The sequence below is a fragment of the Nerophis lumbriciformis genome, linkage group LG04 (genome assembly GCF_033978685.3).
Source record: "Nerophis lumbriciformis linkage group LG04, RoL_Nlum_v2.1, whole genome shotgun sequence".
In the NCBI taxonomy this organism is placed as follows: domain Eukaryota; kingdom Metazoa; phylum Chordata; class Actinopteri; order Syngnathiformes; family Syngnathidae; genus Nerophis; species Nerophis lumbriciformis.
Genome location: NC_084551.2, coordinates 56,861,922 through 56,879,183, shown reverse-complemented (window position 1 = coordinate 56,879,183; position 17,262 = coordinate 56,861,922). Strand labels below are relative to the sequence as shown.

The window sequence follows — 17,262 nt, the reverse complement described above, 5'->3', positions numbered from 1 at the left end:
TGTGTCTGTAATCCGAATGTATACTAATTTGTGTATCTGTATCTCAATTTGTGTGTCTGTAATCCGAATGTGTACTAATTTGTGTATCTGTATCTCAATTTGTGTGTCTGTAATCCGAATGTATACTAATTTGTGTATCTGTATCTCAATTTGTGTGTCTGTAGTCCGAATGTGTACTAATTTGTGTGTCTATATCTCAATCTGTGCGTCTGTAATCCAAATGTGTACTAATTTGTGTCTGTATCTCAATCTGTGTGTGTAATCTGAATGTGTACTAATTTGTGTGTCTGTATCTCAATCTGTGTGTGTGTAATCTGAATGTGTACTAATTTGTGTGTCTGTATCTCAATCTGTGCGTCTGTAAACCGAAAGTGTACTAATTTGTGTCTGTATCTCAATATGTGTGTGTGTGTGTGTGTGTGTGTAATCTGAATGTGTACTAATTTGTGTGTGTAACCCAAATGTGTACTAATGTGTGTGTCTGTATCTCAATCTGTGCGTCTGTAGTCCGAATGTGTAGTAATTTGTGGGTCTGTATCTCAATCTGTGCGTCTGTAGTCCGAATGTGTACTAGTTTGTGTGTCTGTATCTCAATCTGTGTGTGTAATCTGAATGTGTACTAGTTTGTGTGTCTGTATCTCAATCTGTGTGTGTAATCCGAAAGTGTACTAATTTGTGTGTCTGTATCTCAATCTGTGTGTGTGTCTGAGGCCATGGTTCTAAATGGAAAAAGGGTAGACTGCACCCCTCAAGTCAGAAGTGAAGTTCTGCCTCAAGTGGAGGATTTCAAGTATCTCAGGATCTTGTTCAGAAGTGAAGGAAGAATGGAATGTGAGCTTGACAGATTGGTGCGGCGTCTACAAAGGTCTGTTGTGCTGAGCGGTCGGTCTACGTTCCTACCCTCACCGATGTTCACCAGCTTTGGGTAATGACTGAAAGGACAAGGTCGCGAATACAAGCGGCAGAAATGAGTTTCCTCCGCAGGATGTCTGGGATCACCCTCAGAGATAGCGTGAGGAACTGGGACATCATGGAGAGACTCAGAGATAGGGTGAGGAGCTGGGACATCATGGAGACTCAGAGATAGGGTGAGGAGCTGGGACATCATGGAGACTCAGAGATAGGGTGAGGAGCTGGGACATCATGGAGAGACTCAGAGATAGGGTGAGGAACTGGGACATCACGGAGAGACTCAGAGATAGGGTGAGGAGCTGGGACATCATGGAGACTCAGAGAAAGCGTGAGGAACTGGGACATCATGGAGACTCAGAGATAGACTTTTGTGACTTCTGTGGTGTTTTTTTGTGAACTTCTGGATCTGCCTCCCGGGAGCCTTTTGGCCATGGAGACCAGCTGCTGGGTCTCTGCCACACCAGAGTCCGTTTGGAGAGACTGGAGGAGATGCGGATGAAGAGACAGAACAGCGGAGTTTGGAGAGACTGGAGGAGATGCGGATGAAGAGACAGGACTACGGAGTTTGGAGAGACTGGAGGAGATGCGGATGAAGAGACAGGACTGCGGAGTTTGGAGAGACTGGAGGAGATGCGGATGAAGAGACAGGACTGCGGAGTTTGGAGAGACTGGAGGAGATGCGGATGAAGAGACAGGACTGCAGAGTTTGGAGAGACTGGAGGAGATGCGGATGAAGAGACAGGACTGCGGAGTTTGGAGAGACTGGAGGAGATGCGGATGAAGAGACAGGACTGCAGAGTTTGGAGAGACTGGAGGAGATGCGGATGAAGAGACAGGACTGCGGAGTTTGGAGAGACTGGAGGAGATGCGGATGAAGAGACAGGGCTGCGGAGTTTGGAGAGACTGGAGGAGATGCGGATGAAGAGACAGGGCTGCGGAGTTTGGAGAGACTGGAGGAGATGCGGATGAAGAGACAGGACTGCGGAGTTTGGAGAGACTGGAGGAGATGCGGATGAAGAGACAGGACTGCGGAGTTTGGAGAGACTGGAGGAGATGCGGATGAAGAGACAGGACTGCGGAGTTTGGAGAGACTGGAGGAGATGTGGATGAAGAGACAGGACTGCAGTTTGGAGAGACTGGAGGAGATAAATAAATGATAAATGGGTTGTACTTGTATAGCGCTTTTCTACCTTCAAGGTACTCAAAGCGCTTTGACACTACTTCCACATTTACCCATTCACACACACATTCACACACTGATGGAGGGAGCTGCCATGCAAGGCGCTAACCAGCACCCATCAGGAGCAAGGGTGAAGTGTCTTGCTCAGGACACAACGGACAACTGGAGGAGATGTGGATGAAGAGACAGGACTGCAGAGTTTGGAGAGACTGGAGGAGATGTGGATGAAGAGACAGGACCGCAGAGTTTGGAGAGACTGGAGGAGATGTGGATGAAGAGACAGGACTGCAGAGTTTGGAGACTGGAGGAGATGCGGATGAAGAGACAGGACTGCAGAGTTTGGAGAGACTGTAGGAGATGTGGATGAAGAGACAGGACTGCGGAGTTTGGAGAGACTGGAGGAGATGTGGATGAAGAGACAGGACCGCAGAGTTTGGAGAGACTGGAGGAGATGTGGATGAAGAGACAGGACTGCAGAGTTTGGAGAGACTGGAGGAGATGTGGATGAAGAGACAGGACCGCAGAGTTTGGAGAGACTGGAGGAGATGTGGATGAAGAGACAGGACTGCAGAGTTTGGAGAGACTGGAGGAGATGCGGATGAAGAGACAGGACTGCAGAGTTTGGAGAGACTGTAGGAGATGTGGATGAAGAGACAGGACTGCGGAGTTTGGAGAGACTGGAGGAGATGCGGATGAAGAGACAGGACTGCGAAGTTTGGAGAGACTGGAGGAGATGCGGATGAAGAGACAGGACTGCGGAGTTTGGAGAGACTGGAGGAGATGCGGATGAAGAGACAGGGCTGCGGAGTTGGAGAGACTGGAGGAGATGCGGATGAAGAGACAGGGCTGCGGAGTTTGGAGAGACTGGAGGAGATGCGGATGAAGAGACAGGACTGCGGAGTTTGGAGAGACTGGAGGAGATGCGGATGAAGAGACAGGACTGCGGAGTTTGGAGAGACTGGAGGAGATGCGGATGAAGAGACAGGACTGCGGAGTTTGGAGAGACTGGAGGAGATGCGGATGAAGAGACAGGACTGCAGTTTGGAGAGACTGGAGGAGATAAATAAATGATAAATGGGTTGTACTTGTATAGCGCTTTTCTACCTTCAAGGTACTCAAAGCGCTTTGACACTACTTCCACATTTACCCATTCACACACACATTCACACACTGATGGAGGGAGCTGCCATGCAAGGCGCTAACCAGCACCCATCAGGAGCAAGGGTGAAGTGTCTTGCTCAGGACACAACGGACAACTGGAGGAGATGTGGATGAAGAGACAGGACTGCAGAGTTTGGAGAGACTGGAGGAGATGTGGATGAAGAGACAGGACCGCAGAGTTTGGAGAGACTGGAGGAGATGTGGATGAAGAGACAGGACTGCAGAGTTTGGAGAGACTGGAGGAGATGCGGATGAAGAGACAGGACTGCAGAGTTTGGAGAGACTGTAGGAGATGTGGATGAAGAGACAGGACTGCGGAGTTTGGAGAGACTGGAGGAGATGTGGATGAAGAGACAGGACCGCAGAGTTTGGAGAGACTGGAGGAGATGTGGATGAAGAGACAGGACTGCAGAGTTTGGAGAGACTGGAGGAGATGTGGATGAAGAGACAGGACCGCAGAGTTTGGAGAGACTGGAGGAGATGTGGATGAAGAGACAGGACTGCAGAGTTTGGAGAGACTGGAGGAGATGCGGATGAAGAGACAGGACTGCAGAGTTTGGAGAGACTGTAGGAGATGTGGATGAAGAGACAGGACTGCGGAGTTTGGAGAGACTGGAGGAGATGCGGATGAAGAGACAGGACTGCGGAGTTTGGAGAGACTGGAGGAGATGCGGATGAAGAGACAGGACTGCGGAGTTTGGAGAGACTGGAGGAGATGCGGATGAAGAGACAGGACTGCGGAGTTTGGAGAGACTGGAGGAGATGCGGATGAAGAGACAGGACTGCAGTTTGGAGAGACTGGAGGAGATAAATAAATGATAAATGGGTTGTACTTGTATAGCGCTTTTCTACCTTCAAGGTACTCAAAGCGCTTTGACACTACTTCCACATTTACCCATTCACACACACATTCACACACTGATGGAGGGAGCTGCCATGCAAGGCGCTAACCAGCACCCATCAGGAGCAAGGGTGAAGTGTCTTGCTCAGGACACAACGGACAACTGGAGGAGATGTGGATGAAGAGACAGGACTGCAGAGTTTGGAGAGACTGGAGGAGATGTGGATGAAGAGACAGGACCGCAGAGTTTGGAGAGACTGGAGGAGATGTGGATGAAGAGACAGGACTGCAGAGTTTGGAGAGACTGGAGGAGATGCGGATGAAGAGACAGGACTGCAGAGTTTGGAGAGACTGTAGGAGATGTGGATGAAGAGACAGGACTGCGGAGTTTGGAGAGACTGGAGGAGATGTGGATGAAAAGACAGGACCGCAGAGTTTGGAGAGACTGGAGGAGATGTGGATGAAGAGACAGGACTGCAGAGTTTGGAGAGACTGGAGGAGATGTGGATGAAGAGACAGGACCGCAGAGTTTGGAGAGACTGGAGGAGATGTGGATGAAGAGACAGGACTGCAGAGTTTGGAGAGACTGGAGGAGATGCGGATGAAGAGACAGGACTGCAGAGTTTGGAGAGACTGTAGGAGATGTGGATGAAGAGACAGGACTGCGGAGTTTGGAGAGACTGGAGGAGATGCGGATGAAGAGACAGGACTGCGGAGTTTGGAGAGACTGGAGGAGATGCGGATGAAGAGACAGGACTGCGGAGTTTGGAGAGACTGGAGGAGATGCGGATGAAGAGACAGGACTGCGGAGTTTGGAGAGACTGGAGGAGATGCGGATGAAGAGACAGGACTGCAGTTTGGAGAGACTGGAGGAGATAAATAAATGATAAATGGGTTGTACTTGTATAGCGCTTTTCTACCTTCAAGGTACTCAAAGCGCTTTGACACTACTTCCACATTTACCCATTCACACACACATTCACACACTGATGGAGGGAGCTGCCATGCAAGGCGCTAACCAGCACCCATCAGGAGCAAGGGTGAAGTGTCTTGCTCAGGACACAACGGACAACTGGAGGAGATGTGGATGAAGAGACAGGACTGCAGAGTTTGGAGAGACTGGAGGAGATGTGGATGAAGAGACAGGACCGCAGAGTTTGGAGAGACTGGAGGAGATGTGGATGAAGAGACAGGACTGCAGAGTTTGGAGAGACTGGAGGAGATGCGGATGAAGAGACAGGACTGTGGAGTTTGGAGAGACTGGAGGAGATGCGGATGAAGAGACAGGACTGCGGAGTTTGGAGAGACTGGAGGAGATGCGGATGAAGAGACAGGACTGCGGAGTTTGGAGAGACTGGAGGAGATGCGGATGAAGAGACAGGACTGCAGTTTGGAGAGACTGGAGGAGATAAATAAATGATAAATGGGTTGTACTTGTATAGCGCTTTTCTACCTTCAAGGTACTCAAAGCGCTTTGACACTACTTCCACATTTACCCATTCACACACACATTCACACACTGATGGAGGGAGCTGCCATGCAAGGCGCTAACCAGCACCCATCAGGAGCAAGGGTGAAGTGTCTTGCTCAGGACACAACGGACAACTGGAGGAGATGTGGATGAAGAGACAGGACTGCAGAGTTTGGAGAGACTGGAGGAGATGTGGATGAAGAGACAGGACCGCAGAGTTTGGAGAGACTGGAGGAGATGTGGATGAAGAGACAGGACTGCAGAGTTTGGAGAGACTGGAGGAGATGCGGATGAAGAGACAGGACTGCAGAGTTTGGAGAGACTGTAGGAGATGTGGATGAAGAGACAGGACTGCGGAGTTTGGAGAGACTGGAGGAGATGTGGATGAAGAGACAGGACTGCAGAGTTTGGAGAGACTGGAGGAGATGTGGATGAAGAGACAGGACTGCAGAGTTTGGAGAGACTGGAGGAGATGTGGATGAAGAGACAGGACTGCAGAGTTTGGAGAGACTGGAGGAGAAGTGGATGAAGAGACAGGACTGCGGAGCTGGACAAGCTTCACAGTGTCTTGGCTGAATGAGCAGGTATCGGACACTTCAGTCTCCTTGGACGCATCCTCGCTCATCCATGTGGACTGGACACTGGCCGAGAGTTGGTGGGCGGCCGAGGGTGGAGTCGGCTCTCTTGGTTGCTTTGTTGGGTCTGCTCCTGTCTCTGGCCATGCTCCCCCCCCACTCTAGCAGACCATGGCGTGGAACACCGCAGAGACCACCACAGTGTATGTTTTTGTTGTTGTTGTTGTTGTTTTACCGGTACTTTTGTGGCTGTGTAGAAGTGGCTGCTGGCTGCATCAGCTCTGCTCTTTTAATGTCCTCGCCAGCATTTACCCTTTTCTCACCTTTTTTGTAAGAGCCACCGGAAGTTGTCAGACCCGTCAGCGATCTTGTTCGGTTTGTCTGCTCTTGAATGAGATTGTGCTGAAAATCTTAAATTCCCCTCAGGGATTATTCAAGTATTTGTGATTGTGATTGTGAAAGATTCAAAGTGTGGCCATACCAGGATCAGCGTGTGGTGTCGAAACATTCATCACCTCCAAATGCAATCATGTCACAGGAAGTCAGGAAATAATCAGCACTTTTTCTTCAAACACACAATTTTACTGACACGTTGCCAAACGACAGAACGTTAAAAATTTATGAGCCATTCCAGCGACGGACCTTGAGGGTCACACGGGTGTGCAGGAACGTCGGGCATGTTTCCATCATCCCGCACAGGAACTGCAAGGGACATGAAGATCTAAGTTAAGTTAAGATGTTTGCTTGTGTGGAGACTCTGCAAGTCAGCTGTGATTACCGTATTCGCACCTAAAATCCTTTATTTCCCTCAAAACTCAATAATGCGCCTTATAACCCGAGTTTACCTACCTGACTACCTCAAGGATTTTGTAGCGTTGGTCGGAGTGACCTTGATCTTACGTTGAAGATGTCAAGACAAGCTGTCACTCTGTATGATCATAGACAATTTAAATGATCATCTTTATTTTCAACACCCCATTTACACCAGTATGAAGGGCATACTTAGTCAACAGCCATACAGGTCACGCTCAGGGCGGCCGTATAAACGACGCCAACACTGTCATAAACATGTGCCATATAGTGAGACCACACTAAACAACACTGTCATAAACATGTGCCATATAGTGAGACCACACTAAACAACACTGTCATAAACATGTGCCATATTGTGAAACCACACTAAACAACACTGTCATAAACATGTGCCATATAGTGAGACCACACTAAACAACACTCATAAACATGTGCCATATTGTGAAACCACACTAAACAACACTGTCATAAACATGTGCCATATAGTGAAACCACACTAAACAACACTGTCATAAACATGTGCCATATAGTGAAACCACACTAAACAACACTGTCATAAACATGTGCCATATAGTGAAACCACACTAAACAACACTGTCATAAACATGTGCCATATAGTGAAACCACACTAAATAACACTGTCATAAACATGTGCCATATAGTGAAACCACACTAAACAACACTGTCATAAACATGTGCCATATAGTGAAACCACACTAAACAACACTGTCATAAACATGTGCCATATAGTGAGACCACACTAAACAACACTGTCATAAACATGTGCCATATAGTGAAACCACACTAAACAACACTGTCATAAATATGTGCCATATTGTGAAACCACACTAAACAACACTGTCATAAACATGTGCCATATAGTGAAACCACACTAAACAACACTGTCATAAACATGTGCCATATAGTGAAACCACACTAAACAACACTGTCATAAACATGTGCCATATAGTGAAACCACACTAAACAACACTGTCATAAACATGTGCCATATAGTGAAACCACACTAAACAACACTGTCATAAACATGTGCCATATAGTGAAACCACACTAAACAACACTGTCATAAACATGTGCCATATAGTGAAACCACACTAAACAACACTGTCATAAACATGTGCCATATAGTGAAACCACACTAAACAACACTGTCATAAACATGTGCCATATAGTGAAACCACACTAAACAACACTGTCATAAACATGTGCCATATAGTGAAACCACACTAAACAACACTGTCATAAACATGTGCCATATTGTGAAACCACACTAAACAACACTGTCATAAACATGTGCCATATAATGAAACCACACTAAACAACACTGTCATAAACATGTGCCATATAGTGAAACCACACTAAACAACACTGTCATAAACATGTGCCATATAGTGAAACCACACTAAACAACACTGTCATAAACATGTGCCATATAGTGAAACCACACTAAACAACACTGTCATAAATATGTGCCATATAGTGAAACCACACTAAACAACACTGTCATAAACATGTGCCCTATAGTGAGACCACACTAAACAACACTGTCATAAACATGTGCCATATAGTGAAACCACACTAAACAACACTGTCATAAACATGTGCCATATAGTGAGACCACACTAAACAACACTGTCATAAACATGTGCCATATAGTGAAACCACACTAAACAACACTGTCATAAACATGTGCCATATAGTGAAACCACACTAAACAACACTGTCATAAACATGTGCCATATAGTGAAACCACACTAAACAACACTGTCATAAACATGTGCCATATAGTGACACCACACTAAACAACACTGTCATAAACATGTGCCATATAGTGAAACCACACTAAATAACACTGTCATAAACATGTGCCATATAGTGAAACCACACTAAACAACACTGTCATAAACATGTGCCATATAGTGAGACCACACTAAACAACACTGTCATAAACATGTGCCATATAGTGAAACCACACTAAACAACACTGTCATAAACATGTGCCATATAGTGAGACCACACTAAACAACACTGTCATAAACATGTGCCATATAGTGAAACCACACTAAACAACACTGTCATAAACATGTGCCATATAGTGACACCACACTAAACAACACTGTCATAAACATGTGCCATATAGTGAAACCACACTAAATAACACTGTCATAAACATGTGCCATATAGTGAAACCACACTAAACAACACTGTCATAAACATGTGCCATATAGTGAAACCACACTAAACAACACTGTCATAAACATGTGCCATATTGTGAAACCACACTAAACAACACTGTCATAAACATGTGCCATATAGTGAAACCACACTAAACAACACTGTCATAAACATGTGCCATATAGTGAAACCACACTAAACAACACTGTCATAAACATGTGCCGTATAGTGAAACCACACTACACAACACTGTCATAAATATGTGCCATATAGTGAAACCACACTAAACAACACTGTCATAAACATGTGCCATATAGTGAAACCACACTAAACAACACTGTCATAAACATGTGCCATATAGTGAAACCACACTAAACAACACTGTCATAAACATGTGCCATATAGTGAAACCACACTAAACAACACTGTCATAAACATGTGCCATATAGTGAAACCACACTACACAACACTGTCATAAATATGTGCCATATAGTGAAACCACACTAAACAACACTGTCATAAACATGTGCCATATAGTGAAACCACACTAAACAACACTGTCATAAACATGTGCCATATAGTGAAACCACACTAAACAACAGTCATAAACATGTGCCATATAGTGAAACCACACTAAACAACACTGTCATAAACATGTGCCATATAGTGAAACCACACTAAACAACACTGTCATAAACATGTGCCATATAGTGAAACCACACTAAACAACACTGTCATAAACATGTGCCGTATAGTGAAACCACACTACACAACACTGTCATAAATATGTGCCATATAGTGAAACCACACTAAACAACACTGTCATAAACATGTGCCATATAGTGAAACCACACTAAACAACACTGTCATAAACATGTGCCATATAGTGAAACCACACTAAACAACACTGTCATAAACATGTGCCATATAGTGAAACCACACTAAATAACACTGTCATAAACATGTGCCATATAGTGAAACCACACTAAACAACACTGTCATAAACATGTGCCATATAGTGAAACCACACTAAACAACACTGTCATAAACATGTGCCATATAGTGAGACCACACTAAACAACACTGTCATAAACATGTGCCATATAGTGAAACCACACTAAACAACACTGTCATAAACATGTGCCATATAGTGACACCACACTAAACAACACTGTCATAAACATGTGCCATATAGTGAAACCACACTAAATAACACTGTCATAAACATGTGCCATATAGTGAAACCACACTAAACAACACTGTCATAAACATGTGCCATATAGTGAAACCACACTAAACAACACTGTCATAAACATGTGCCATATTGTGAAACCACACTAAACAACACTGTCATAAACATGTGCCATATAGTGAAACCACACTAAACAACACTGTCATAAACATGTGCCATATAGTGAAACCACACTAAACAACACTGTCATAAACATGTGCCGTATAGTGAAACCACACTACACAACACTGTCATAAATATGTGCCATATAGTGAAACCACACTAAACAACACTGTCATAAACATGTGCCATATAGTGAAACCACACTAAACAACACTGTCATAAACATGTGCCATATAGTGAAACCACACTAAACAACACTGTCATAAACATGTGCCATATAGTGAAACCACACTAAACAACACTGTCATAAACATGTGCCATATAGTGAAACCACACTACACAACACTGTCATAAATATGTGCCATATAGTGAAACCACACTAAACAACACTGTCATAAACATGTGCCATATAGTGAAACCACACTAAACAACACTGTCATAAACATGTGCCATATAGTGAAACCACACTAAACAACAGTCATAAACATGTGCCATATAGTGAAACCACACTAAACAACACTGTCATAAACATGTGCCATATAGTGAAACCACACTAAACAACACTGTCATAAACATGTGCCATATAGTGAAACCACACTAAACAACACTGTCATAAATATGTGCCATATTGTGAAACCACACTAAACAACACTGTCATAAACATGTGCCATATAGTGAAACCACACTAAACAACACTGTCATAAACATGTGCCATATAGTGAAACCACACTAAACAACACTGTCATAAACATGTGCCATATAGTGAAACCACACTAAACAACACTGTCAGAAACATGTACCATATTGTGAAACCACACTAAACAACACTGTCATAAACATGTGCCATATAGTGAAACCACACTAAACAACACTGTCATAAACATGTGCCATATAGTGAAACCACACTAAACAACACTGTCAGAAACATGTACCATATTGTGAAACCACACTAAACAACACTGTCATAAACATGTGCCATATAGTGAAACCACACTAAACAACACTGTCATAAACATGTGCCGTATAGTGAAACCACACTACACAACACTGTCATAAATATGTGCCATATAGTGAAACCACACTAAACAACACTGTCATAAACATGTGCCATATAGTGAAACCACACTAAACAACACTGTCATAAACATGTGCCATATAGTGAAACCACACTAAACAACACTGTCATAAACATGTGCCATATAGTGAAACCACACTACACAACACTGTCATAAATATGTGCCATATAGTGAAACCACACTAAACAACACTGTCATAAACATGTGCCATATAGTGAAACCACACTAAACAACACTGTCATAAACATGTGCCATATAGTGAAACCACACTAAACAACACTGTCATAAACATGTGCCATATAGTGAAACCACACTACACAACACTGTCATAAATATGTGCCATATAGTGAAACCAGACTAAACAACACTGTCATAAACATGTGCCATATAGTGAAACCACACTAAACAACACTGTCATAAACATGTGCCATATAGTGAAACCACACTAAACAACAGTCATAAACATGTGCCATATAGTGAAACCACACTAAACAACACTGTCATAAACATGTGCCATATAGTGAAACCACACTAAACAACACTGTCATAAACATGTGCCATATAGTGAAACCACACTAAACAACACTGTCATAAATATGTGCCATATTGTGAAACCACACTAAACAACACTGTCATAAACATGTGCCATATAGTGAAACCACACTAAACAACACTGTCATAAACATGTGCCATATAGTGAAACCACACTAAACAACACTGTCATAAACATGTGCCATATAGTGAAACCACACTAAACAACACTGTCATAAACATGTGCCATATTGTGAAACCACACTAAACAACACTGTCATAAACATGTGCCATATAGTGAAACCACACTAAACAACAATGACAAACACATTTTCGGGAGAATATTTGCACCACAACAGAACAAATACCCAGAATTCCCTGCAGTACCAACTCTTCTGGGACGCTACACTATTTTATTTGATACATGGTGTAATGATAAGTGTGACCAGTAGATGGCAGTCAAACATAAAAGATAAGTCCCAAGTGAACAACAGTAACATTTTAAATATACCAGTAGAACATTACACACGGCGCTCAAAAATCTATCAAAATGCTTTAGTAGTAAATGTTTTAGTGCCATTTCTAATGTAAAGTACTGTAAAGTTCTTACTTATATCTGTCAGTAAACTCGCCATGAAAGCGCAAAAACATACCGGTGTAGTGAGTTTACATTATTCACCCAAGGAACTTTAGTTATTATATTATTGCCCTCCCGGTAACAATTAGAGATGCTACCTCAGTAGAAGCATTTAAGTCTCATCGTAAAACTCATTTGTATACTCTAGCCTTTAAATAGACCCCCTTTTAGACCAGTTGATCTGCCGTCTCTTTTCTGCTCTGCCCCCCTCTCCTTCGTGAAGGGGGGGGACACAGGTTCGGTGGCCACAGATGAAGCGCTGGCTGTCCAAAGTCGAGACCTAGGGTGGACCACACGTCTGTGCATCGGTTGGGGACATCTCTGTGCTGCTGACCTGTCTCCACTCGAGATGGTGTCCTGCTGGCCCCACTATGGACTGGACTCTCACTATTATGTTAGATCCACTATGGACTGGACTCTCACACTATTATGTTAGATCCACTATGGACTGGACTCTCACTATTATGTTAGATCCACTATGGACTGGACTCTCACACTATTACGTTAGATCCACTATGGACTGGACTCTCACTATTATGTTAGATCCACTATGGACTGGACTCTCACTATTATGTTAGATCCACTATGGACTGGACTCTCACACTATTACGTTAGATCCACTATGGACTGGACTCTCACACTATTATGTTAGATCCACTATGGACTGGACTCTCACACTATTATGTTAGATCCACTATGGACTGGACTCTCACACTATTATGTTAGATCCACTATGGACTGGACTCTCACTATTGTGTTGGATCCACTATGGACTGGACTCTCACTATTATGTTAGACCCACTATGGACTGGAGTCTCACACTATTATGTTAGATCCACTATGGACTGGACTCTCACTATTATGTTAGATCCACTATGGACTGGACTCTCACACTATTACATTAGATCCACTATGGACTGGACTCCCACACTATTATGTTAGATCCACTATGGACTGGACTCTCACACTATTATGTTAGATCCACTATGGACTGGACTCTCACACTATTATGTTAGATCCACTATGGACTGGACTCTCACTATTATGTTAGATCCACTATGGACTGGACTCTCACTATTATGTTAGATCCACTATGGACTGGACTCTCACTATTATGTTAGATCCACTATGGACTGGACTCTCACACTATTATGTTAGATCCACTATGGACTGGACTCTCACACTATTATGTTAGATCCACTATGGACTGGACTCTCACACTATTATGTTAGATCCACTATGGACTGGACTCTCACACTATTATGTTAGATCCACTATGGACTGGACTCTCACACTATTATGTTAGATCCACTATGGACTGGACTCTCACACTATTACGTTAGATCCACTATGGACTGGACTCTCACACTATTATGTTAGATCCACTATGGACTGGACTCTCACACTATTACGTTAGATCCACTATGGACTGGACTCTCACACTATTATGTTAGATCCACTATGGACTGGACTATCACACTATTATGTTAGATCCACTATGGACTGGACTCTCACACTATTACGTTAGATCCACTATGGACTGGACTCTCACACTATTATGTTAGATCCACTATGGACTGGACTCTCACACTATTATGTTTGATCCACTATGGACTGGACTCTCACTATTATGTTAGATCCACTATGGACTGGACTCTCACACTATTGTGTTAGATCCACTATGGACTGGACTCTCTCACTAATATGTTAGATCCACTATGGACTGGACTCTCACTATTATATTAGATCCACTATGGACTGGACTCTCACACTATTATGTTAGATCCACTATGGACTGGACTCTCTCACTATTATGTTAGATCCACTATGGACTGGACTCTCACACTATTATGTTAGATCCACTATGGACTGGACTCACACTATTGTGTTAGATCCACTATGGACTGGACTCTCACACTATTATGTTAGATCCACTACGGACTGGACTCACACTATTATGTTAGATCCACTATGGACTGGACTCACACTATTGTGTTAGATCCACTAAGGACTGGACTCTCACACTATTATGTTAGATCCACTCGACGTCCATTGCACCGGTTGCCCAGTGGGAGGTTCCCACATCTGCGGTCCCCGCCAAGGTTTCTCATTGTCGCATTGGGTTGAGTTTTTCCTTGCCCTGATGTGGGATCTGTTCCGAGGATGTCGTTGTGGCTTGTGCAGCCCTTTGAGACACTCGTGATTTAGGGCTATATTGATTGATTGATTAGAGAGTTCCGGTTGGATGGTTTTGTTGTTTCCGGATGAGGAGATGCTGCTCCGTTATCTCTTATGTGTGACTGCCATCATATTGCAGTTTACACGTATCGCTTATGTGTGACTGCCATCTACTGGTCACACTTATCATTAAACCATGTACCAAATAAAAGAGCTTCGAGGTCGGTAAGCACAACCAAAATGATTCCGTACATTAGGCGCACCGGGTTATAAGGTGCACTGTCGAGTTTTGAGAAAATTAAAGGATTTTAAGTGCGCCTTATAGTCTGAAATATACTGTAATCCAACTGACCGCAGTTTGGTAAGGCCATTCCCACAATCACATGCATACAGCAGCACACAGACGACAATGCACCAACACAGAGAGCCAGTAGCCGCAGCGCCATCTTGGCAAACAAAGGTGCAGGAAAGACATACAATACCTGGGTAGTTGTATGGCATCGCCGCATTGATCATCGCAGAATACTTAGTGGTAGGACTTATCAGTGGAAGAGCGAAACCTGGCAAAGGAAGGAGATTATAGTGTTTGCCCCAGTGACTGAACAAATGCAGTGGTGGTCAAAAGTGTACGTACACTTGTAAAGAACATCATGTCATGGCTGTCTTGACTTTACAATCATTTCTTATTTGTTTGTGATGTAGTGATTGGAGCACATACTTGTTGGTCACAAAAAACATTCATGAAGTTTGCTTCTTTTATGAATTTATTATGGGTCTACCGAAAATGTGAGGGTCAAAAGCATACATACAGCAATGTTAATATTTGCTTACATGTCCCTTGGCAAGTTTATCTGCAATAAGGCGCTTTTGGTAGCCATCCACAAGCTTCTGCTTGACCACTTGACCACTAAATTGCTGCAGTTCAGCTAAATGTGTTGACATGGACTTGTTTCTTCAGCATTGTCCACACCTTTAAGTCAGGACTTTGGGAAGGCCATTCTAAAACCTTCATTCTAGCCTGATTTAGCCATTCCTTTACCACTTTTGAGGTGTGTTTGGGGTCATTGTCCTGTTGGAACACCCAACTGCACCCAAGACCCAACCTCCGGGCTGATGATTTTAGCTTGTCCTGAACAATTTGGAGCTAATCCTCCTTTTTCATTGTCCCATTTAAAGCACACGTTCCATTGGCAGCAAAACAGGCCCAGAGCATAATACTACCACCACCATGCTTGACGGTGGACATGGTGTTCTTGGGATTAAAGGCCTCACCTTTTCTCCTCCAAACATATTGCTGGGTAGGCTTTAGAATGGCCTTCCCAAAGTTCTGACTTAAACGTGTGGACAATGCTGAAGAAACAAGTCCATGTCAACACATTTAGCTGAACTGCAGCAATTTAGTGGTCAAGTGGTCAAGCATTAGCTTGTGGATGGCTACCAAAAGCGCCTTATTGCAGGTAAACTTGCCAAGGGACATGTAAGCAAATATTAACATTGCTGTATGTATACTTTTGACCCTCACATTTTCAGTAGAGCCATAATAAATTCATAAAAGAAGCAAACTTCATGAATGTTTTTGTGAGCAACAAGTATGTGCTCCAATCACTACATCACAAAAAAATAAGAAATTATTGTAAAGTCAAGACAGCCATGACATGATGTTCTTTACAAGTGTATGTACACTTTTGATGGCAACTGTACATGTCCAGCATGTAAACACAGAAGAATAGTTACCCATCAATGCAATGGTGCACGAAGCCACGATGACAGGCTCCTTATTCCATGCATTTTTCAAGAAGGCTACAACTCCTGCACAACAATATAAAACATAAGAACACAGTAAGTGTTAGTAATTGCTGTGACATAAGAAAGGGGTAGGATTAAATAAGCGTTGCTTCTTCCTATTTATTTGCGGACATGTCGAAAGAGAAATGAGAATACGTTAACTGTGTTATTCATAATGTTGAAACTGTTTACATTTTCAAAATAAATGTCAACCTGCTATTGTAACGCTAAGCTAATGTTAGCATTACAGCCAAGGTCACGCTACGACTTGCACCGAGTGCCAGTAGCAACACTTCAACAACGATGGTTTTAATAGATATCATTAAGACAACACGCATCGATGCTATATCGCCTTAAATCAAACATTTAGATATGTCGAAGAAGTAAATACGTAAACGAACCCGCCATGTTGGTTTGCGACGCAGACAGTAGGAGGCGGAGGATCATGGGAAATGTAGTTAACTACGACAACTTTGCAAAACGAGCACTCAAGGCTCATGGGAAATGTAGTTAAAGACGACAACTTTGCAAATGGTGCACTGAAGGCTCACGGGA

At 43.4% G+C, this 17,262-nt stretch overlaps 1 protein-coding gene across 1 annotated transcript; it reads right to left on the bottom strand.

The window, feature by feature from the left end:
• Positions 1–6,700: 6,700 nt before the first annotated feature.
• On the bottom strand, positions 6,701–17,185 carry ndufa3 (NADH:ubiquinone oxidoreductase subunit A3). Its single transcript, XM_061958032.2, has 4 exons — positions 17,109–17,185; positions 16,657–16,731; positions 15,405–15,482; positions 6,701–6,842 (listed from the first exon to the last, which is right to left on the bottom strand). Exons 1-4 carry the CDS (start codon positions 17,152–17,154, stop codon positions 6,751–6,753), a joined length of 291 nt encoding a protein of 96 aa, XP_061814016.2. The 5' UTR covers positions 17,155–17,185; the 3' UTR covers positions 6,701–6,750.
• Positions 17,186–17,262: the final 77 nt, after the last annotated feature.